Source organism: Kogia breviceps, chromosome 13 (assembly GCF_026419965.1).
Source record: "Kogia breviceps isolate mKogBre1 chromosome 13, mKogBre1 haplotype 1, whole genome shotgun sequence".
Classification (NCBI taxonomy): domain Eukaryota; kingdom Metazoa; phylum Chordata; class Mammalia; order Artiodactyla; family Physeteridae; genus Kogia; species Kogia breviceps.
The window spans coordinates 11,274,553-11,300,668 of NC_081322.1; the positions used below are offsets into that span (position 1 = coordinate 11,274,553).

The window sequence follows — 26,116 nt, forward strand, 5'->3', positions numbered from 1 at the left end:
TCATGGGCCCAGCCGCTCCGCGGCATGTGGGATCTTCCCAGACCGGGGCACGAACCTGCGTCCCCCGCATCGGCAGGCGGACTCTCAACCACTGCGCAACCAGGGAAGCCCGATGGTTAGCAATTTTTCGTGATAAAGTATTTTTAAATTAAGGTACGTGCATTTTTTTTAGACAAAATCCTATTGCACATTTACTTTTTTAAGTATAAACATAACTTTTACATGCTCTGGGAAACCAAAAAATTCCTGTGAACTTATTTATTGTGATACTCACTTTATCGTGATGGTCTGGAACTGAACTCATAATATATCTGAGATATATCTGTACTAAATAAAAACTGATGATATTTGAAAGATGCCAGAGCAACAACACAATATTCTGAAAACTAGTAAATAAGGAAAAGAATAAAACATTTGCCATGTCTTTCCTGTATAAATTGTATTTCAGAGTAACCAAACAGTTAATGAGGCAAAATTCTTCTTCACTGAATTATAGCTAATAAATGTAGAAGGAATAATAGAATATCACCATTTTGTAAGCCCTAGTAAAATAAAATAATGACTCTGGACAAAAGTTATGAATAGGTACCATCAATTAAGTGATGGAGAACTGGATGCATCAGACTGACAATACCTGAGTCAATCTCATGAAAAGAGGCAGACATTTTATGTCCCCAAATATAATGTAACAGGAAGGATACAGCATCAGCTATGAAGGACTCTTCTCAAAAACTATCAGAATTTAATCAAGCTTTTGGATCAAACTAGTAATTACAAATTTTAAAAAAATCTAAGAGATATAACACCCAAATACAACCTGTAAATTTTGCAGGGATACTGATTCAAACAAACTATAAAAACATATTTATAAGATGACTGAAGAAATGAGAACATTGTTTTATTTGATGCCAAGAAATTATTTTAAACATTTCTTTAAGTACAATAATGGTTGTGCAGGTTTTTTAAAACAAAAGTCTTCCTGTATTAGAGATACTAAAAAAAGATTGGGGAGGAGGGTAATAGGTGAAATAAGGAGAAAAAACTTCAATAATTGTTGGCTAGATCATAGGTATATATGTGTTTGCCATACTTTCATAAGTTTTAAACTTTTCCTTAAAGAAACAAAAGTGGGTCCTAGACTGGTATTTCCCAAAAGGCCAAACACAAGGAAAATCTCTCTCAAAGAATAAACCTGAAGATCTTGGCCGAAATCAGAACATGAAAAAAAAAAAAAAAAAAAAAGAGATGCACAGGAAGCAAAAAAGAAGAGGGTACATAGAAAGCACAAAATATAAGATAATGGATATAAACAAAAATATATCAGCAATTACATTAAATATAAATGGACCAAATGCTCCAGTTAAAACACAGAGTGCCCTAGAGAATGAAAAAGATAAATCCCACTGTACGTTGTTTACAACAGAAAAATTGAAAATACAAGGATAGAGAAAGTCTGCAAATAAAAGAATGGTAAAAGGTACACTGAAAATTTTAACCAAAAGAAAGCTGATGTCACAATATTAATATTAGACAAAACAGAGTTAAAAGCAAACAGCATTATTAGGATAAAGAAGTCTTTTCATAATGATAAAAGCTTCAATTCACCAAATCAGCATTTTTAATTTGTAGGCATCTGTTCTTAAAATATGGGGTATGTCTGTTATAAACAGAAAATTATTGGATTTAAAATCCAAAAGTCTGCCTTTAAACCAGAAAACTTAAAACTATTTGAATTTTATGGTCACAATAATTTTAATGTTTGTACTTGTCATCTTATTCTATATTTTTTGTTTTTGATGTTGCTTACTTTTTCCATTCCTTCATTTGCTATGTCAACTCTGGTTAACTTGCTTTTTTTTTTTTGTAATAACCACATATAATCTCTAATTCCATGAGAAAGCAAATACGTTTTTCAAAAACATTAGTATATAGGTATAGGTTTTTACAGAAAGACATTTTTTAAAATTTTGCTTTTCATTTATGAAGGATGCAGAATTTAACAATTATTTCCCCCACCGTCATTCTCCTTTTCCATATTTTATTAATAAATCTGGAGAACCAACTCACTAATCTATTTGAAATGGACATAGTTTTTTAAAACTCTAAGATTTAATTTTGTAAATATATTTATTATTTTGACTTATTTCTATCATTTCAATAAGTTTCAAAGCTAATCTCCTATTACAACTTCCTTAATTTAGAGTTCTAAATTTCTACTCCCTTTCCTGTTGTTCAAGAACATATCACAAATAATTTATTCAAAAAGAGTAAGTAAAGAGTATATTTTCTAAGACTCTGTATTTTCTTAGAATATCTTCCTGCTGTTACAAAAGACAGACTACTTGGGTCACTACATCTTCCCTGCAAAGCTCCGAAGAGGCTGTGGAGTTATTGTAGGATCATGAGTAATTTTAGGAAAAAAGCTTCAGAGCAGATTCTTATTTCCTTTTAGGTAAAATTTTTTGAAACTGGATACTTAACAGAACTCTTTAATTTTTGAAATATAAACTTTTTACCCCAATGTTAACTTTTAAAATCCATTATTTAATTTTGTCAAGAAAACAATGAGCTCACTTGCTGTCTCAAAAAGTCTTTATTAAGATCAGGAAAGACCTATTCTTATTGTTTATTATCTAGCCAAATTTACTGGTTACCTCTTTGAGAGCATCTTGTTATTTACAGGTGGAACTCTCATAAAATCCATACAGATAGTTCCTGGGTTAAGTAATATTTGACCCATAAAAAATTCATCTTTACGCAAATTGTTCCTTAAATTACATATTTGCATTATATGGAAACACATTATTGTACACTTTGTTAACAAGTACACAAATTCATAAGTTTCATGTTTCTCTTCCCATTGGTGTTTGCATTGCCTTGAAGTCACATCATTTATGCTTTGATTTTCGAGTAGACACTTCCTCATAACAACTGTCCTTTAATGGAAAGATTTTCTTCTACTTAATTGACAACATTTATATTAAACTATTTTTTTCTGTTTTCTATAGTTCTTCTTACAGTTCCTAATTTGATTTCTTCTATATATTTACACTTCAAACACAGATGCGTTCGAGGCCAGTACTGGCTAACTGCTGGTATACTCAGTCAGTATCAGCTCCATCATTGACTGTTATGCTCCATCATTATGATCCTTCAAAGGATGCAGACATCCTATCTCACACAGGCCACAAATGGCAGACCTATACTATGGCATCGATTTTTAAAAATGAGGTAGGACACAATAATGAGAGAAATCTAAAGATTTAGAAGTAGTTTAATAATTGATGTAAATTGCTGTGAGAAAACTAACTTTTCTGACTACAGAGAATGGTTGATTCATTTAAACCTGAGAAAGTGATGAACTTCTTAGCTAGTATTCTCAGTTCTTATACCTTACTGAAGAAAGAGACAATTTTAGACAGTTTTGAAGGCCTTGAAGAAAACTTGAGGTGGTTTCCTGTGAGTCCAATCAGCACCACTTAATCAGAAGTCCTCAATTTGTGAACTTTATACAACATATACACATTATAGACAAGGAAGGGATCATGTTTTCCAAGGTTGTAATCAATGTCAATAATCCAAAAATCAGCATGAAATTTTCTGACTTTTGGCTGACAATCATTTTTAAATCAAACTATCAACTTTGCATGAGTTTAACAACCTCAGAATCATAAATGGAAGGGATTTAAGATTGTTTTGTTCACAGCCTTTAAAGACTGTAGTATAGAACCTGGTTTCTAGGGTTCTACAGGCCTTTCCTAAGAGGATTTCAGCTCCACGGTTTTGTGATGTTACTGAAATTTAAGAAAACAATTTCTAAGTCCATATCCTTGATCTTCTTTATTTCCAAATCATATGACAAGGGAATGGTGCTAGGACTGACTAGGGAAAGCAGTTGTAGCTACAGGTATGTAATTAAACTGTTTTATGGGAAACCACATGTGAAAGAAAATAAAAAATAACAGTGTACTACTAACATCGTTTCAACTTACACCCCATGGCCGTTTCCCTCATTACTTGTTTTATTATCAGCAGTATGCTGGATTGCTGACTGTCCCAAACACACATGGAAACAAATCAAACTGATAACATTTCACTTGCTTTACAAAAGAATGTTAAAACATACAACACTTTGCCCAAGTTCCCACACTTTCTAAATATTTGAGAATACCTAACGTTAGTCCATTTGCTTCCTTCTGAAATGAATTAAACTCAACTCCATTCTAGAAGTCATTCACTGATATTCTAAAGCCGTGTTCTTTAAACTGTGGTACATACACTGGCGCATCTCTGTGACATGTTACCAACCTGCAGTGAAATAAAGCAAACCGACTCCATCTCAGAACACACTGTTTTAGCTAGTCTTTTTTTTTTTTCTTCCTAGCAAGTTTCTCACTGAAGAAAGCAGTGCATTAATCTACATTCTGGCAAAAGTGCCTCACCTCTTCTTGAATTAGTAACAAATTGTATGCAGATGAGTACTCAATAGCAATATCCTAAAGAATTCCAGAAAAAGATGTTCTCATAATTTTTCAATGGTCTCCAAAGAGAGGAAATTTCCCCTCCAGTTTAATACCTAACTGAAATTGCTACAGCTTCAATTTAATCCCACGCTCTTATCCTTTATGCTGTTGAGAACAGGTGTTTAAATAACATTTTTCCCTGTATATTTAAAAGGCGATCTCTCCTCCCCCTTTGGAGCCCTCTTGATAAATGAATTTTGAATAGAGTCAATTGGGAAGTCCACCAACTTGTAATCATGTACTTCTAGTATAATAAACAACTCAAAACAAGTTATACTGAGTTCTTATATCTCTCATTTACATAAGACATAGGCCCACATACCATTTAATAACATCAAATTTATAATCAATGCTGTAGAGTCTCAATTTTCTTTTCAGAGTTTACAATCTACCATACTTATAAAAAGACAGAATAGGTTAAAATGAAAATACAGCTAGTTTTTCTTTAGATTGTTAGTATCTGGGATATTGGTTCACAGTTAGGGAAAAACAACGTAATTATAGTAAAAACAGACCTACTCAGATGCCACATGTTCTCTCTCTTCTGCGCCTGCCTCCAGCTCAGGCCCTGCCTAGTCGGTTCCTTATCGTGTAACAACAACGGTGGCAATATTAAACACTAAGCCCTGTGGGCGCGCAGGACAAGGACCGTCACCCAACATGCACAGGAAGTGCCTCCTCATACCCCACCTCCATTTAGCTCTTGCTGGGCCATGACTCTAGTGCTATTCAGTAAGATATTTATTGATGTTATTCTAAAAACACTGAAGTAAAATACTGCACAGGACTACAGGCAGACCTCGTTTTATTACACTTCACTTTATTACACCTCGCACATAATGTGTTTCTTTGCAAACTGAAGGTCTGTGGCAACGCTGTGCTGAGCAAGCTGATCGGTGACATTTTCCCCAGCAGCCTTTGCTCACTTCGTGTCTCTGCGTCACATCTTGGTAATTTTATTTCATTTGTTTCATTCTCACTGTTATTATGTTTGCTATGGTGATCTATGATTGCTGATCTTTGACGTTACTGTTGCGTTTTCTAGCATTAAGGTATTTTTTACTTAAGGTATGTACATTGTGTTTTTAGACATAATGCTATTGCACACTTAACAGACTACGGTTTAGTATAAACGTCACTTTCATATGCACCGAGCAACCAAAAACTTCATGTAACTACTGCAATACCCACTTTACTGCAGTGGTCAGGAGCTGAATGTGCAGTCTCTCTGAGTTCTGCCTGCATTTCATTACCTGAATTTGTAAGTTTCTCATCTCAGTCTCCTAAACAATCATTTCATAAATCAGAAAATAAATTGGAAGGGATATAGTCTATTTCCTAACATTTAAATATAAATTTAGATAAATTTACCTGTTTATCTATCAAAGCTGACAGTCATTTAACATAACAGCCAAACACAAGCTCTAAATTAACTTGCTTATGGCAAAGGTAGTAAAGACTCAATAAGAAGCATAAAGAAAAGGTTTAAAAGGCAGGAACTGATAAATCAGAATAGAAAAGAGTAAATTATATCCTTGAAAATATTCCTACAAATAAACAAGTCAAGCAATATATCTAAAGACAAGGAGCCTCTAATTATTCGATTTTAGAAAGATCGGTAACATAACTATATTCTTCAAAAGTCCTCAATGGATGTGGAAACTAGATTGTAGAATAACAGAAAATTAAGGAAAGCAGCAATCATACATGCTATGTTTACGACGGCTGACACTAAAATGGAACAACAGTTCACTCAGTCCTTACCTCCAGTTCCAAACCTCCAATTATTTATGAACTATCTCCACTTGGTAGCTTGCCTCAAACTCAACATATGGAAATAACCAATTCTGAGTCCCACACCATGGCCCCCTTCAACTTCATTGCTTATTTCAATATCACTAATATTGTCCAAGTCAGTATGATTTGAAACTTCAGCATTATCTTTTAAAATTTCTTCTTTTTAAAAATTCTACATTTGCAAAAAGTAGAACAGTGCACCCATATCGCACTGCCCATTTCTCATCTGTGAAAAAGGTTTTGCCGTATTTGATTCAGATATTCATTGTTTTCTTTGCTGAGCTATTTCAAGGTAATCCTAGAGATCATGTAAATTCACCCTCCACACACATATTTTTTAATGCTTTTTCTGTCTCTGCATCATCCTCCACATGGAGTCACTCATTAAATCCTACTCTTTGTTCCCCAAAATACCTCACAGAAATTAATAACAAAAACCAAAAGATGCTAAAGTGTGTGGTAAACTGACTTTAAAATGTCCTCAATTTCTTCCTCCACCCCTGTATCCACACTCTCGCAATGAGACTCCCATTAAAAAGTGGAGTGTAGTTCCCCATCCCTTGAATCCGGGCTGGCCTTATGGCTTGTTTTGGGCAGTACAATGTGGCAGAGATAACAGTAAGCTAGTTCCAAGCCTAGGTCTTAAGACGTCTTCTTGTACAGTTTCTTTCTCTCTCTTTGGACCCCTGCCTCCTCTATGAGAATAAGCTGGAGGATGAGAGATGATAAAGCAGAGCTGAGTGCGCCCAGGTGGAGCCATTCTGCACCAGGTAGCACCCTGCCAGCTGACTGTGAATTCACGAGCCCAGCCAAGGTGAACCAGGCCAGCCCAGATCAGCAGAACCGTTCAGCTGATCCACAGATTTGTGAGCAAAAATAAATGCTTACTGCTGTGATGCCACTGAGGCTTTGTGTTTGTTGTCAGCTGCATTATTTACAAAACTTAAAATATGTGGCACTGACTCTGCGACCAAAGTAATGGTTAGTTACAGTTACAGAGGCAAGAAAAATAATGCGGAAACTATAGGAGACTTAAAAAACAGTGACGCATGTTTTGTAGTGATAAACTTTTGGTCAGTATGCTTTCAAACAGTAACTCAGAAGAAGTCAGACACTGTACCTAAGAAACTTTTGGACTCGAGCAAGCGAACTTCCTGGCAGAATGTTGGAAACGTCACCTGGTTGCTCCTAGCAAGGGTAGTAAGGTTTTGTAAGAAAGAGATGAGCTAAAGAAAGACCTGATCATTTTACAAGCAGAATCTAGAGGAACCAAGACTTCCTGGGGAGGAAAATAAAACTGCTTACAAAGATCTAATCAAGGGAGTGGCTGTAAATCCCTTTCTTAGATCTCAAAAGGAGTTAAGGGCAGTGCCTAAGCAGACATTCTCAGCTTGACAAAAAGGCTCTTAGGAAGTTAAAGGGCGTGATCCCACAGAATTCTGACCTCCAGATAGTAGTGATTCATTGAGAGAGTAGTCGTGTCTCAATAAACAATCGTGGGTGTGGGTTTCAGAGCATGGAATGGACTATATCAGACATACAGAATCCCCAAAGTCTTACAGTGCGTTTCACTGGCCAAAGAGCCACCAACCCAGACCTGGCCTGGCCTTGTAACTTGCTTAGCCAGCAGAATGCAGTGAGGAAACAAGTGTGCCAATACAAGGGATCCTGCAACTTCTGCTCTCTTTCTTGGACTCCTGCCTCTGCCATGAGAACAAGTCCTGAGAGACCACGTGGAGCAGAGCAGAGCACAGCTGTCTGTTTTTTCCAACAAGATGGCAAAGCCAAGACAGACAGACAAACAGAAGATTTCTCTCATCCTACCCCGGTTGGTCACAGCCCCACCGCTACCACTGCCAGCACAGGAATTCAGGTTTGTATGTTGAGACATCGTGAGCACCTCCACACTGCTCCCTGAGCCTCTTTCTTCTACACGACCATCCATCTAACATCACCACGCTCTTCATCATGTCAGTAAGTGCCGATTGTAATAACAGTGACAATTTCATCCTTCCTGGGCAACCATCAACGGCTACCCAAATCCCTCCAGACATCTTCACAAACATAACCTCTCCTCTCTTTACTATCTTTTCACAATTCTACTAGAGAATATCCAACCTCCTACTACTCTTTAAAATAACCTGTTCTTCCCTGTTTCCGAGACTTGATTCATGATGCACTCTCCTACTAAGAGGGTCTTTCACCTTATCCTCTGCCTATCAATCTTATCCATACCTTGATCCTATCCCTCCATTATGCTTTTCCTAACGTACGAGCCCAGAAAGATATCTTTCTCTTCTGATTCCTGGAGCATTTTCTATATATACCATTTGAGGAGTCAATATTTTGTGTTCCTACAACATTTTGTGCTTTGTGTATATATGTTTTATTTTCCCCCCACACTGTTAGCTTTTAAAAAGCAGAAATTAGATCTTAAACATTTTTATTAAAATCCTCTCAATGCTCAATACAAATTCATAAAACACACGTTAAATATATCCAGCATTATCATTAAATCCATGTGAATATACTCAAATATACATTTAGAAATAAAATTTCTCTGAGAAAATAGTTGAACATAGCTCATTGTTTTCCTTATATATGGTGGAACTAAAATATATAATTAAATTTAAATGAAAACTGTACAATTTATCTTATGCAAAATATATAATTTTCACATTAAAATACAAACCCTCTCTGAAATAAATCCACATTGTAGAACTTGTTTAGCTCCACGGAGAATTCTACCATTGCTTGAACTTCAGTCATTTTTAATTTATACTCAGAAGACAAATCTGGTAACAGCACCTTGGTTAAAGAAGGGAAAAAAAAATCATGAGAAGCACAATAAAAATGCCAACTTACAAAATCACTAATATTAAACATATTTCAGAGTATGACACATAGGCAGGAAATGAAAATGAAGCTAATTAATACAGTGCTCCTAAGTTAGCCTGACCAGACTATGTAGCACCAGAATCTATACTCACTAAATACACTTACTAATGAAATACTTACTAAATAGCACTACTCTAGAAGATATGCCCTGTTAGAATGCATTTTCTAAGATTTGTTTCCCTTCGTGACAACTATGTGATAATAAATAACATAGCAAAATGCTAAAAGTAACTTCTGACTTTATCGTAAATAAAACAGTAACTTTTGAAGAAAAAATTAAGCTACCTAATTATTCTCTTCTAGTTCTACATTGCATAGAAAGGCAACTTCAGAGTCAAAACAAAAGAATTAACATTCTTTAATTCCCATTTAAATTCATGAAGCTTTTTCTCTGTCAGGTGAAGTTCTTAACTGACTGTTCATTTTTAAATTTCAAAAAAAAAATTTTCCCTCATTACAAAAGCCTAAAGTGTTCATTTTCAAGAGGTTAAAAAAAATAGACAAGCAAACAAAGAAAAAAACATTCACAATTCTATCCAATGAAATACATACTTTGGTATATATTCTTCCTACGTGTGTACATGTGTACAATTTCTATAAAAGTAGGATCAAACTACATGTACATTTTATAACCTGTGTATTTCACTTTTTTGATGAATACCTAGTTAATAACTATTATATTGTGAATGTTATAATTTAAGAAATCTCCTGCTGTTGGGTATTTCAGTGGTTTCCATCTTCACACTATTTCAAAAAAGCATTATTACAATTATCCTTATCAGTGACACATGCTTTAAAAAGCAGTTTGGAGTAAGAGAGTGTTGAAAGACAATTCTGAGAGTCTTGTGTTTCTGCACGTCTTGCAAGCAGAGACACTGACTGTCTTTATTCTGGACTATTTTTCAAGGACATATGTTTAGCAAACAGTCTTAGGAGTCAGAGACAGTGTCTCATACTGGAATTAAGGGCAGATCTATTTACTGTGCCATGTGATAAAGTCTCCCCTGAGGCATAAGTCAGCAGGCTCATTGTCCATCATAAAAGATCTGGGTTCCTCAGTTCAGGGGTCCTCTCCATAACTCAAGCTACTCTTACGCAGGGGACCTCATACTGTAGCCACTGCTATTGCCATGCATATAAACTATCATTTTCTCTGATCCAGGAACCTCATGTCTCCTGCCCACATCCATGGCGCTGCAGCAGGCTAACTTGTTACTTTGCAAGTGGGATAAATTCTCAGACCCTTCACAGTTCTTAAAATAGTTCTTCATAAAAATCTGGCAAGTATTTTGATCTATTATGAATTAAATGCCATATTCTTACCTCTGCTGATCAAAACTTCATTTTAATATCATTAAATAACCAATGTTGTATTTCCAGTTACTGATGCTTGCTAAAAAAATATTGTTCCCCCTATGAGAAAGAAAAAATAACATCTCAAACAAAATAGCAGACATAAAAATGTCCATTTTCAGGAAACCTATGCTTTGTTAGTTACTTAGTACTTTCAACTTATCTAAAAGATCCATATCCTCCATAAGGCTTAGGAATAAGTTTTAGAGATGTTTTCATTCAAAGTTTCACATATAAATATAAACTATTATATCTTTGTTATGCTTCACTTGTATATACTTCAAAGTACAATAATAAAGGAGTGCTTTCTGAGTTCAGTGAGTTAGAAACAATCTTCATGAATACCCAAAACAGTATAAGCGTATTAATTTTTAAGATGTAAATTCACCATTTTAAATTATGTAATTCCAGAGTAATATTCCATTGTATATATATACCACATCTTCTTTATCCATTCCTCTGTCGATGGACATTTAGGTTGCTTCCATGTCCTGGCTATTGTAAATAGTGCTGCTATGAACACTGGGGTGCATATATCTTTTTTAATTATGGTTTTCTCTGGGTATATGTCCAGTAGTGGGATTGCTGGGTCATAAAAGGAACAAAATTGGGTCACTTTTAGAGACGTGGATGGAGACTGTCATACAGAGTAAAGTAAGTCAGAAAGAGAAAAACAAATATCGTATATTAATGCATATATGTGGAATCTAGAAAAATGGTATAGATGAACCGGTTTGCAAAACAGAAATAGAGACACAGATGTAGAGAACAAATGTATGGACACCAAGGGGGGAAAGGCGGGGGTGGGAGGAACTGGGAGATTGGGATTGACACATATACACTATTGATACTATGTATAAAATAAATAATTAATGAGAACCTACTGTACAGCACAGGGAACTCTTCTTAATGTGCTGTGATGACCTAAATGGGAAGGAAGTCCGAAAGGGAGGGGATATACATATATATATATATATATATATATATATATATATATATAGTTGATTCATTTTGCTGTACAGTAGAAATTAACACAACATCGTAAAGCAACTATACTCCTATAAAAATTAATTTAAAAAATATGTATTTCCCTTGGTGGAGTGATTTCTGAAACTTCACACACATCCACACACAGATATGTGAAATGTGTGTGTATATACATACACACGTCTGCTATGAGCTATTTAAAATATTTTGACGAAAAAGGTTGCCTGGATATGCTATGGATAGTTTTTTCACACTCCAAATATTTATTGCTTAAATTTAAAAAAAGTCCTTTGCCCTTGGTATAATTATTTAGGTACTAAAAATGTTAGAATAAAGACCACATTCTCTCTTCTTCATACAGTTTTTTCTTCTCTCCATCATACAGATATAGACTTTACCACCTTCCATAACTGTTATTTTAAACCTTAATAATCATATCAAAGGATTTTTACAGTAACTATTCCTAAGGAGATCAAAATGATACTACTTTATATAAGATATGCCCCATTTCATGGAAGTAGCCTCCTCTCTAAGACAGCTTCTCCTGTACATATATTCTTGTGTGCAGGGTTCAGATCATGTTCCAGCCCTGTGACTCAAGCTTGCTTAGGTCTCTATGCCTTAACTTACTCAGATATAAAACAGGTATTCATTCATTTGAACATTTATTGAACACTTACTATAAGCTAGGAAATGCAAGAGATCAAGGCACAGCTAAGTTCCCAACACCTCAAAGCGCTCAATAGCCACCAGGAAGAGATAAATATATATAAGTACTGCACAATGGTTAAAACAAGGCTGAGGATCTGAGCCCCAGATCCAACATTCTGGTAGCTACCCGTCTAGTGTCTTCATTTCCTTCATGGAATATAGCAGCCCTACCACCTAAATTAGTAGGCCTGTTATCTGGGCAAGAAACAAACTTTTTTCTCATTTAAGCCATTTTACTTTTGGATCCCTTTACAGCAGCCTTTTCCTTAACCCAAAAATTAATACCAAAATTAGAGTACTGCCACAAAATCCTAAAATATGTGGCACTGGCTAAGTCACTGGGTAGCAGGCAACAGGAAAACAGATACTACTAGAATAATGGTGACCCTGGTTATAATGGAGCAAAACATTCCATAAACTGTTGCCTACACTAACTTACAGAACTTGGTGCCCATAAAAAGCCCAGAACTTCAGGGAAAGTAGATGAAAAGAACCACAATATTTGTGTGTGTCAGTGGTTCTTTGCTGCATTTACTCAGGCAAGAACTGGGCAGTTTGCAAGGTAAGATGGAAGGAAATATAGAGATGTGAGTCCTTAGTACCTGCATTATCAGGAGATAAGATGATTAGTACTTTTCTCAAAGACGTCTATTAAGACTCTATTTTTCAAAACAAACAAATTTTTATTGGTGCATAGTTGATTTACAATGTTGTATTAGCTTCAGGTGTACAGCAAAGTGATTCAGTTACATATATATATTCTTTTTCAGACTCTTTTCCGCTATACTTTATTACAAGACATTGAACATAGTTCCCTGTGCTATACAATAGGTCCTTGCTGTTTATCTATGTTATATATAGCAGTTTTTGTATCTCCTAATCCCAACCTAATTTATCCCTCCCCCCTCTTTCCCCTTTGGTAACCATAAACTTGTTTTCTATGTCTGTGAGCCTATTTCTGTTTTGTAAATAAGTTCACTTGTAACATTTTTTTAGATTCCACATATAAGTGATACCATATGATATTTTTCTTCCTCTGTCTCACTTACTTCATTTAACATGATAATCTCTAGGTCCATCCATGTTGCTGCAAATGGCATTATTTCATTCATTTTTTATGGCTGAGTAGTATTTCACTGTATATACATACCACATCTTCTTTATTCATTCATCTGTCAATGGATATTTAGGTCATTTCCATATTTTGGCTACTGTAAACAGTGCTGCTATGAATATAGGGGTACATGTACCTTTTCAAATGATGGTTTTCTCCAGATATATTCCCAGGAGTGGGATTGCTGGATCATATGGTAATTCTATTTTTAGTTTTCTGAGGAACCTCCATACTGTTTTCCATAGTGGCTGCATCAACTTACATTCCCACCAACAGTGAGGAGGGTTCCCTTTTCTCCACACCCTCTCCAGCATTTGTTATTTGCAGATTTTTAATGATGGTCATTCTGACCAGTACAAGGTGGTACCTCATTGAGGTTTTGGTTTGCATTTCTCTAATAATTGGCAATGTTGAGCATCTTTTCATGTGTCTATTGGCCATCTGCAATGTCTTGTTTGGAGCAATGTCTACTTAGGTCTTCTGCCCATTTTTCGATTGAGTTGTTTGTTTTTTTGTTGTTGAGTTGTATGAGCTGTATATTTTGGAAATTAAGCCCTTGCCAGTTGCATCATTTGCAAATATTTTCTCCCATTTTGTAGACTGCCTTTTTTTTTCTTTTTTTTTTTTATGGTTTCCTTTACTGTGCAGAAACTTCTTGTTTGATTAGGTCCCATTTGTTTATTTTTGCTTTTATTTCTATTACTCTAGGAGATGGATCTAAAAAATATTGCTATGATTTATGTCCAAGAGTGTTCTGCCTACATTTTCCTCTAGGAGTTTTATAGCATTCAGTCTTACATTTAGGTCTTTAATCCTAAATGTATATGGTGTTAGAGAATGTTCCAATTTCATTTTTTTTACATGCAGTTGTCCAGTTTTCACAGCACCACTTATTAAAGAGACTGTCTTTTCTCCCCTGTATATTCCCTCTTTTGTCATAGATGAATTGACCATAAGAGTGTGGGGTTTATTTATGGGCTTTCTATCCTGTTCCATCCATCTATGTGTCTGTTTTTGTGCCAGTACCATACTGTTTTGATTACTGTAGCACTGTAGTATAGTATGAAGTCAGGGAGTGTGATTCCTCCAGCTCTGCTCTTCTTTCTCAAGATTGTTTTGCATATTTGGGGTCTTTTGTGTTTCCACACAAGTCTTAAAATTTTTTGTTCTAGAGAACACTAAAGATGCTACCAGAAAACTACTAGAGCTCATCAATGAATTCAGTAAAGTTGCAGGATACAAAATTAATATACAGAAATCTGTTGCATTTCTACAGACTAACAATTAACTATCAGAAAGAGAAATTAAGGAAACAATCCCATTTACCATCACTTCAAACAGAATAAAATGCCTAGGAATAAACCTACCTAAGGAGGCAAAAGACCTGCACTCAGAAAACTATAAGATGCTGACAAAAGAAACTGAAGTCAACACAAACAGATGGAAAGATACACCTTGTTCTTGGATTGGACAAATCAATACTGTTAAAATGACCACACTACCCAAGGCAATCTACAGATTTAATGCAATCCCTATCAAATTACCAATGGCATTTTTCGGAGAACTTTTAAGACTTCTTGATGAAATAAAGGAATCTACTGCTGCGGCTAAGATTATATTTTAGGGTGCTGCCATCCCACGCCCCACTGCCTGCTGTTTCAGACGGCTTCAAGACAGTGGCCATTAGAATGAGATAAAGTGGTCAGCACACAGACAGCAGTAAGTAAGGCAGGCTTAAGAACTACACCAGGAAACAGTTTTGCTATAGTCATTGGCACCAGAACGGAATGGAGACAGACATAAAAGAATCCTACTATATTTTTGAGAGAATTGTATTTGTCAGAGAAATTATAAGCTAACCTACAAACACCTGTGACCATGTCACTTGCAGGATAGCAAGCCTGCAGTAGCAGGAAACTGACTATGAAAGCTATATACCCTCCAAAGTTGGGAAATTTTCAATACCAACTTCAGATGTGGTCATGGAGGTTAACGTAAGGAAGAAACACCCAGACAGCAAAGACTGGGGTCAGAGTGTAATGAATATAGGCATTCTTACCAGAAAGCAGAACTAAGGATAACAGATGCTATACCATTACTGCCCAGCATTACTCTCAACCAGAGACCTCTATGTGTCTCTCATTGTTTACTTACCCAAATGGAAAATTTTATTATTCTTTTCCTGTTTCTGATTCACCATGATATGTTCAGTGTATGTAGGAGAGGTAAGGGAGGAACAAATAACTGTGTTTTGTCTACAGGTCACTGGACTTGCGGATCTGACAGGAAGTACTGATCGCTTAGTTGGATTAGTGCAACAAGAGGATTGCACCTGGGTTGTCTCCTGGGGAAGGGAGCTGGAGTGTTTTCAATAGGTAGGATGAAGGATACACATGGATATTTGGTGCCAAACTGCAAGACTGTGGTCAACTACTTGTCATTTCTGTTTTCCTCTTCCTCACTGCTCTATGGTCACCCAGCCTGAGACTACGTTTCCCAACCACCCTTGAGGCAAGTGTGGCCAATCGATCCTTTCTGTGGACTGCAAACTGAAGTAATATATGCAACGTCTGCCTCATTTGTTTAAAAGGAAATTCTTTGCCCTGGACTTCACTGCTTCCCTTTTTTTACAGGCCAGAATACCTTATTAATAGTGACCCAGTATTCACCACACAGATTAGGACAAAACCTGAAGAATGGTAAACAGAAAGATGGAAAGATTCTGGATTCCTGAATGGTTTCATAGAGCACAGATGTCGAACTTATCTAGACTGTTCAGACTTTTATGTCTTATAACTCTTTATTACAGCAACTGTACCTAACCTATACCCTAAGTAATACATCCCCCCCCATGCTATTTTCAAAGAGGAAGGCAGATGATCCTTCATATTATGTATTACATATATTGATTAATAATTATGTTATATAATTATATACAATAATAATATAAAATGCTATATAATGCCATATATTATTTGAAAATAATTCAAATTGTCTCTCTTTGTTCTGATTCAAACCCCAAACGGCCTCCCACCACGTTCAGCAGTAGTGCCTTACAATGGCTTGTATGACAACCTTACAGAATCTGGATCTTCCATCACTTCTCTGTTCTCATCTCCTTCCAGTACACCCACTCCAGTCACGTGGTTTCCTTGCTATTCCCCACGCACACCAAAGAGATTCCTGCTTCAGGGCATTTGCAGTGGTTTCCGGGAACACCTTCCCTCCAGAATATCCAAAGGACTCACTCTACTCCTCCTAGCCTTGATTCAAACGTTAACTTCTCAAATAGGTTTTTCCGGGCCACACCCTCTAAAACAGGACTCTCTCTCCTGACACACCCTATCTCTTTCCTCCTTTATTTTTTCTCCTCAGCACTAATCTCCATTTAACAAACCAAAGATTCTACTTAGTAGTCTTTATTCTCCCCAGGAAAATGTAAGCTTCATGAAGGCAGGAAATTCTGACTACTCTGTTCACAGCTGTACCCCACTGCCTGCCACACGGCAGGCACTTAATTTAAGATTTTAAGGAACACTTAATAAATTAGCTTTAAATGTTCCATAAATATCAACTATTAGTATTTTTCTCCTATTTAAACCCAACCGACTTGAAGAAAGGAATCATTACACTGATGTACTGAAAACAGTCTTGCATGAATAAACTTTTATGATAAAATTCCTTTACCAGTGTAAGTCCAAGATCTGTTAGCAATTTCCTTCACTTTTCGTCTCATATCCTGCTGTGCTTTTTGTTTTTTTGTTGATGCCTAATTTTCCTCAATTCACCCCTTTTTACTGATTATTCCCTAAGTAGAAACATACATGTACAGATATATACACAGTAATACTGATAAATCTATTTTTCATTCCCCCCACAAAGAACAAAAAAGAATTATTTTTGTTTTTATATGTTGGTAGAAGAAAAAAATTCAAAGGAGAAGAGACTAAAGGAAACGGAGAGTAGGCAAAAAACAAAGGAAAGAAAAATTCAGAGCACTCTCAGAGTCCAGGGGGACCCTCTCCTCATAAACCGCTCTTCCCATCATAGGGAGTAACTGCTACTAAGGTCCACACAATCCTTGCTGGCCCAGCACCATCAGAGGCTTCTAAATTTCCAATAAGATATTGAAAATGTTTTTCCTAAAGGTTTTCACCTAAATTTCTCCTAAATTTTTGATGTTGCCAGCTAGTTAAAAAACAAACACAGGGGCTTCCCTGCTGGCGCAGTGGTTAAGAATCCGCCTGCCAATGCAGGGGACATGGGTTTGAGCCCTGGTCCGGGAAGATCCCACATGCTGTGGAGCAACTAAGCCCGTGTGCCACAACTACTGAGCCTGCACTCTAGAGCCTGCGAGCCACAACTACTGAAGCCCTTGTGCCACAACTACTGAAGCCCTTGTGCCACAACTACTGAGCCCGCGTGCCGAGACCCCATGCTCTGCAACAAGAGAAGCCACCGCAATGAGAGGCCTGCTCACTGCAATGAAGAGTAGCCCCTGCTCGTTGCAACTAGAGAAAGCCCATGCACAACAACGAAGACCCAACGCAGCCAAAAATAAATTAAATTAAATTAAATTAAAACAACAAAAACAAACAAACAAACACAAACAGAACAAAACCTGTATAGTGAAAATCAAATTCCTCTACAGGACAAATTCATTCAAAGTTTGCAATGTCTGACTTCTACAGATTCTCATGCCACTCAGTTCATCAGGTAAAGAATCTTTCATGAAAGAGGGAAATCCTGGCCTGTCCTCTCTCAAGGAGGAAAGAAATTGAAGAGAGGAAGCCTTTCCTTTTACCCAGACCTGCCTGGGAGACTCTCCACTGCCAGGAACTCCCTGCACCACTGGAAGCTGTGAGCTTCATGGCCTCTTGCACAGTCTGCTAGACAGCTCATATCTGTCACTTTCATCTGGGCCTCTGAAGCTATGGGAACCCTGGCTTACCTGAGACTGTCCACTCTGCTCTCCTGGCCCTGGCAAAGTAGCCTAAACAGAATAACTTGAGAGGTCTGTTCAAGAAGAGTCCCTGCCTGGGCCATTTCCTAGGTCCCTAAGAAAGAACTGAGCTGCGTAAACTACAAACCTCAATCCAAAGACACCACAGGGGAACCTCAAACAGGAACTTCCCCTGATACTAAGTGAGAAACGTATGCACAAAGGCTCTTAGGTCTGAAGAGGGATTTCTCTGACAGTCAAACCCGACAATCCCCTGTAACACCTCAGGGAAAGGCACTCCCAGAGGAATGCGGTCACCTACCAGACTGGAAGACGGCCTTGGCCCTCAAGAGTCGCTACATCCCACATGGCGGCCAGCAGCCACAATGGCTACTGAACAACAGAAATGCGACTAGTGTGAACCAAGGAACTGAATTTAAAATTTTTAATTCGTTTACATTTACATCCAAACACTGAAGCAGTGTAGACATTTTTTCATTAAACATAACTTTATTGTTTTGATAGGGCTGTATTTTACTTTAAGTGCTAAAGATGAGTGTACTGAGATATACTGTAAATGTAAAGCACATACTGGGTTTCAAAGACTTAGTACAGAAAAAGAATGTAAATGTCTCATTAATGTGTTTTTTATATTGATCACATCTTGAAATAATATTTTGGATATGTTGGATTAAATAAAATATACTATACAAATTAATTTTATCAGTTTGTTTTTATTTTTTAAAATGTAGCTCCTAGGACATGTCTAATTACACGTATCTCACATATTTCTACTGGAGCTTAGTCTAGGAATGCCAAGCCAACTCCTTAATCACTAGAGTGCACAGTAACTGCCCCAGAAACAGTGCTGGGTGCATAAACACTGTGCCTAGCTTCCAAGACCAGGGATTCTCAGGGATTCTGTGATCCCATCGGATCAGCTGAGGCCTCCGGTATCTGCAAAGAGGAGTCTGGGCGTGGATACCTGGAAAAATGTGGGAGATGCTCCTGCACCACCAATACCCATCCTGAAACAATAGCTAAACATTTTGAGCTTAGCCTGAACTCCTGAGTGTTTCAGAAACCTAAAAGAGGACACAGAAATATCCGAAACTAAGAGGCACAGTTAGTTCAGAGGTTCCTTAAAAAAGACTAGAGACCACAGGCGATGATGAGTTCCTTTCTCAGAAATCAAAGAGCTAACAGTCTTGACTCTTGAACTATGAGCCCAAAATAGATGTTCTGAGGATATTCTTTCTCCTAAGGCCGAGGGTAAGAAGCTGAATAAACTGGAGATTCCAGACACTCCTTTTGTCAACCTAAGAAATAAAGGCACCACTTTTATCAATTATGGAGCCAACGGCTCCAGCTTCTGAATTCCATTCCCAAGTCAGCAGCCATGGGACAAATGGGTTCAGAGCCTGTAATACTGACCGTCCAAATAATGGTGCCCAATTGTATGCAGATGTTAGGTCTAAAGATACCACATAAGGTAAAAAATACGTATGGACCAACTTACCCTTAGAAAGGCTCCATGTTGGCAATCAGTACATCATTTCTCAATGAATAAAGCACATTCACTTTTTCTTCTGGCTTTAGAAAAAAAAATCACTGGTTCTTCAGATGAACGCTAGATAATGTAGTAAACTTGCACTGAGGGTCCATAGTGTACAAAAATCTATTCATCTTTAAATGTTCACACTCAGTATAGTGAGATGCTCACATTATGATAGACACATAGGAACTGATACCAAATGAAGGAACATCAAATGCAAGCCCAACCAGATGAGGGACTCACACCATGACAGATATCTGGGGACTGAGACTGACATTTGGGATCTGGGACCAGTGTAGGGGAGGGCATCAAACATGTACAGTTAAATTCAAGTTTGTTAAGTAGGAATACGATGGTAACAAAGAAATCCTCTAGATCTAGAAGGAGGTTAACTCAATCCATTTAATACTAGTTAGTCAATTTTGAGTCCATTTGGGAGGCCTTCTCCCATGAATAAACAGGAAGCCTTCAGAATGCTGTCTCATAACCTTGAGAATAATAAAAGACTCCTGTAACACTCAAGTTCTGTAGCAAACCAAGGAGAGTAGGAAGATGCATCTCTTGGCGAAAGTATGCTCAGCGCCACCTTTCCCAAGGACCACTCACCTAGGGCACAGGAGAACTCCAGTCCACAAGGGTCTGGCCCTCACAGTCCTTGAGCTAATCTTGACCAATTCAAGCCAGACAGCCATAAACTGAAAACAACCAGCCGGTGACACCTGTACTAGTCTTGCGCCTCTCACCCTGCTTTCTGGTGTAATTCTGGCCACCTAAGCCGGTCAAGTCTGCGTTGCTTGGTTCAGTCTCAATATCTGGCCTGTGGTCTTGTTTCTTGATTGACATTCAGTTCCCTTTAGGGCTGGCTGAGGCCTCGACACCCTGCCCAGCTCTGGAAGCTCCCTATTTCAGGGGCTGAGCATGCTAAGTCCCTGGATTATACCCTACTCGACAAGAGCCAAGCCGCCCGGCACTCTTGACTCCGAGGCTCACCACCACTCAGACAGCGTCTAACCTTCTTCTTGCCGCCACAATTATTCACACACACAACACCCTTTCATCGGTGACATCTCTCATCTTAAAATGTGATTCTCAACGAAGATGCGCTTAAGAGAACCACTAGAGTGAAGGGGACATGTAAAGTGAGGAAAATCACCAGCCTAGAACATTTTGCTGCTACTCATCACTCATCAGAACGAACTCCTGAGGGCCACATACCATATGCACTAATTATAGACATTTTTAAGAAGAGAATAGAGTACTGAGTTCTTCTCTTCTGGGGAGAGGGTAGGAGGAAAATCCTCCAAAGGAAAGATAAGCAAAATAGCTTGATAGACAAATTATATTTTGAAAAGCTATACGTGTCCCTGTTGATACCAAATATAGACCAAATGGCAATATCAAATACAAACCAAATATGAACACTCAAAACTTTTTGGATTACTTACTCTTATACCAGTAGCTTTTATTACTGCATCTAATTCTCATAAAAATCTGAAAGAGCTATTATTACTCCATTTTACAGGTGAAGAAACTAAGGAGTAAAAAGTTTACATAACTTATCCGAGGTCACACAGTTAGAAAATAATGAAAAGAGGACAAATACCTCAAAAGTGTCAAACTTCATGGCCTATATTTAAACTTGTATAATTCTAATGTCTACACCTTGTTTTAGGAAATAGATTCAGTAGTCATCAAGCCATGAGATAAATATGCCCCTACTACAAGAAAACCTGAAATCAGAATGCAATATTGATGAAAAAATTACACTTGATAAATTAACTACATTCAATTTTCCATGTAATCAACATTATTCCCAAATCATGAAATCTTCAAATTCCTCACACCCACAAATACAAAATCTGGTTTAAAGGCATTGCTATCTTCTGATTTCTTAAAAATTTGGGTTTAAGCAGTTGTGTCTAATAAAAGAGAAATATACTATTATTACTCATCTTAGAACTCACACTTAGATTAAGAAGCACTCTTAGAACATTGCTAATTTTGGATAACTGTATTAATATGATAGAAAATCCATAGAAAAAATAATTTTTAAACATAATGTAGAAAGAATGTCAGTAACTTCTGAGAGTATTTCAATGATTGACTTACTACATGAATGAAGGAAAGAAACTGAGAAACAACTTTTCTTGCTCATTATGGGACACTTGGTAAAAGAAACTTTTGACATTACATGGAAAATCGGATTTAATTTATTAAGAGCAGTTCATATAAACTTTTCAGTTGTATATGCCACAAAACAAACCTGCCAGTAACATAATAGAGAACGCCTTTGAATATATCATGTTATTATATATCTTAAAAATCCCAGAATAGCCCAAAGTACCAAAACTAGTTACTCCTTTTAACATAAAGAGAAATTCAGAAAGAACCACAATCATTATCTATTACCTAGTTCAGGGATCCGCCCAACATTCTGAATATATTTCATCTTACTAGTTATCTCAACAGAGAACTCAGAATCAGAACAGAAAGCACAATCCTCTCTCTAAAAAATATTCCAAGAAACTAACAATGTTTTCTTAACAGCTTCTGCTTTCCTGCTTTCTTCAGTATACCGTTAGCTTTGGTAACAGATCCAGGTAACCTGGATTCTAATTCAGACTCTCTAAGCCTCAGTTTTCTCAAATGGAAATAATATTTATAATTCCTAAGTCAAAAGGACCTGACACTTTTATATTTCCATTAAGAAAAAAGAGGTTAATTGTTATTAAATTTAGCACATCATTGATAACCAAGTATGAACCTGTTAAAAGTGGCAATCTTTGAAAATAAAATGGTAAAACTCACTGTGAAGTCGTTCCACTCTATTTCCCTGAAAAATCTAGACCTGCCAAACAACCTGCGCTCTGATTTTTCTGAAAATCCCCTGGGTCCATTAGGAACACTTTTTTCTGTATTACCACTCTGCTTCTTACTCATATTCATTTCTAAACCTTCTTCCTGACAACTCAAGGAAAAAAAACAAACGATACACTACTCACTTCAGATCTACACACTCCCATCTCCATCCATTTATTTAAACACACAATGAACATATCACAAAACTCACTTTTAAGCAGTTTTTTCTTACTTACTTTTCAAACGGTTTTTTTATACTTTGAATCAAAGCAAAGGAAATCCTTGCCCTTTCTATCCCCTAAAAAACCTCCATTCTCAAGGGTCTACATCACAGCAAAGATAAAATATAAGACAACAGAAATTTATGTAACCAAAATCCTGTTAACTTTACTTTTTCAGTTTATGTAAACCTAACTTTACATATTCAGCAAACATACTGAATGCTGCAATGGCTGTTTCACTGCATATGAACACTAAACTAGTCCACAGTTCATGGCACATGCTACTAAACTTTTCACATAAGTCTGAAATTTTAAAAAAACATCTAAATTGTAGTGATCTGGGATTTAAGCATTCAATTATACTTACGACATAGTCTAAAAGAGATAAAAATTAAGAGTTTATATTGCAATTTTTGCCTGTGGTGGCCCTAAGCATGTTTAAATGATTAGGGCTTACTTTGCTTTTGAAAGATTAGTGGGTAGCCAGCCACCTCTCTACCCCACGTATTACAGGGAGACACATCCGAGGTATAGAGGTTAAGTGATTTCTACATACTAATGCTATGACTCATCAGAAGAGTGCAGATCTTCTGATTTCTAGCCCTGTGCCCGCTGTCCACCATGAATCTTTATTTTAATTTCTAAGAGCACAGAATCAACTCACTATAAATACCAAGAGGAATTTTTAAGAATTTACTTTTTTAATGAATAGCTACCTAGAAAAAGAAAGACTTGCCTTTGAAAGATGGGAAGACTTCCTTCAGAAGCAGCACTTATCTCTATTTGCATTGGAAAAATCATTTTTAAAATCTTAAAAGCTGAGGAGTTTATCACCTCCTACCATACACAATAACTGCTGGTTCGTCCAAAAGAAATGTGGTTTCACCATCTCAGACCCTAAACAGTGTCTCCTTCTACTTTTACCTCTCATATAACTTCAAATAAGGGACTACACATTTTTTGTCTTGGTGCTTCCCTTCTGTACAACAGAAACAGAAAATTTTAATTCCTACCTGACACAGACAACGTAAGGAAGAATTTACTGTTTGTGGACTGCTTTGAGATTCCATAATGAAATACATAATTCGGCCCTAGAATAAATACAAACTTCACCGAGAGTGACTGCTTCCGCACGCGCCTTCAAAATAAGATCCTACATTATTTACATAGAGAAGTTTTTTGTAAGCCAAATCTTGATCACCATGAAGTGGAGGAAAAAACCTCCACAACTGTTTAGAAAGTTCTTTTACCCAATTCAAAAAGTTAGTCCTTTAGTAAGGACACTAATTCTGTAAGTTAGTAAAAACCATGCGTTTATTACAGAGACCATCACAAAAACGATGCAATCAGTTGCAATAGCAAATGTATAAAATATCAAATTAATAACTAATTTTATTTTTTTTAATTTGTTAAATTTCATTTAAGACTAGTTCTTGGACAACTGTATTTCCCGAAGGACAATAAGATCTCCAAAGTTTAACCTTATGTTTGGAGGTCAGCCTTTATATTTTCATCAACTCTTGTCCTCAAGTGGCTTCTCTTGACTCAGGCAAACACAATTCTTAAAAATTAAAGCTACTATCAGTAAGTGTAACAGGTTATTGCTACTGTCACTCTTTTGGTGATACTTCCAGTCAGTGAAGAAAGAAAAGGAAGAGATTTTATTTAATTGTCAACTGAACTAAGTATACTGATTGGATACCTGGTTTAGGTAGAAAGTAAAAGAGACTAGAATTCTTCAGAGATTTAATAAGAAGTAAAACGGATTGGCATTAAGAGGCTCGACCTATGCAAACAGAAAAAAAGAAAGTTTTAGAGAAAAAAAATATCAAGATTAGAGAGTAGAGGATCAGGATGGAGAAAGACTGGAGGACAGGGGCCGTCAAACGGAAGCAATGAAGTAGGGACCGAGAGGGAAGGATTCAGGCAGCGAGAGGGGCGCAGAACGAACTCCAGCACAGAGCGATGCTAAAGACAAACACACCGTCGGAAACTCACACGAGAGAGAGAAGGTGAAGTACCGAAGGCGGTTGATGGGAAGAGCAGAGGGCCAAGGGAGCAACGACAGAGGCGGCGGAGTAAGGAAGCCTGGCCGGTAAGGGAAGAGCCGGCCCAGGGATGCACGGGGGGAGGGGGAGAGAAGTCCAGGCGCGCAAGGGGTACCCCGCCTCCCACGGGGGACCACCGGGGATGAAGAGCGGATCCGCGAGGGGTCACGGGCGGGAGCGAGGCGCAAGGATGCGCAGAGGGCGAAGGGCAGGCGGGGGCGCACGGGGGGCGGGCAGGAGAAGTGCGGGGCGGGGGCCGAGGCCGGGGGGCCGGGGGCACCGGGTGGGTGGGGGCAGGAGTGAGGGCACGGCGACAGCGGCTCCGCACCCCGAGCGCGTCCGCACCGCCGTCCCTGCCGACCTTCAGCCGCCCGGCGCCGGCTCCCACCCGAGCGGCCGGTGAGGGCCAGAGCGGCGAGGGCGGACCGGGCGCAGAGGAGGCCGCTTCCCACCGGGCCCGCGGGAAGGACAAGGAGGGGGTCGCGGGGGTCGCGAGCTGGGACGGGAGGACGTCGGCGGCTCACCTCTCGCCCGGCTCGGCCTCCGCCGCCGCCCGTCGGACGAAAGAGCCCGTGGTGTCGCTGCAAGAAGGCGGCCCCGCCCGGGTCAGCACCATCCCGCCGCGGGCCCCTCACACAGCCATCGTAGCACCACAACCTCCGCCGCGGAGGAGCCGGCTCGTCAACGCCGCCCGACGAGCGGCCCAGCGCGGCCAGCGAGCATGCGCAGTCGCCCGGTCCCGAGGGAGCCCGGCCGGCTGCGCTACCTGGGAGCCACAGGTCCCGCCGCGCGGCCCCGCCCCCGTCCGCCCTCCCCTCTCCAAGCGAGGCCCCGCCCCTCAGGCCTGCGCCCCGCCCCCCGCGTGCTCCGAGCGCCCTGGCAGCCGCTCCAGCTCCATCGCCGACTGAGATTTCGAGAGCTCCGTCCGCCCTATTGGGCTCCCTCTCCCAAGCTCCCGCGAGAACGGGAGGTTTGCGTCAATAAAAAGCGCGAGCATCTTGGAACTGCCCAACTGCGGGTGTGAGAAGGGTGAATGCCTTGCGGTAGGCACCCAGCGGCTGGCGAGGAAAGGGGATCCGGGGACTTGAGCTGTATTTCTCACAGCGTC

The 26,116-nt window shown here is 38.4% G+C and overlaps 1 protein-coding gene across 14 annotated transcripts in view; it reads right to left on the reverse strand.

Annotated features, from left to right (window-relative positions):
- The window catches only part of FAM135A (family with sequence similarity 135 member A), a 122,421-nt gene extending 96,598 nt beyond the window's left edge, over positions 1–25,823 (reverse strand). For 5 of the 14 annotated variants that reach the window (XM_067011382.1, XM_067011381.1, XM_067011376.1 and 2 more), the window contains exons 1-3: positions 25,533–25,823; positions 10,542–10,631; positions 9,013–9,128 (exon numbers count right to left, since the gene is read on the reverse strand). Coding sequence is in view for 7 of the 14 variants with exons in the window: in XM_067011377.1 (XP_066867478.1) it covers positions 25,533–25,624 (92 nt within the window). In the remaining 7 variants the exon portion in view is untranslated. Of the gene's footprint in view, positions 1–9,012; positions 9,129–10,541; positions 10,632–19,844; positions 19,919–25,532 lie in introns of those variants that run through there. The other 9 variants (XM_059083826.2, XM_067011383.1, XM_067011378.1 and 6 more) reach the window with 6 other exon arrangements.
- Between the last annotated feature and the right edge of the window lie 293 nt (positions 25,824–26,116).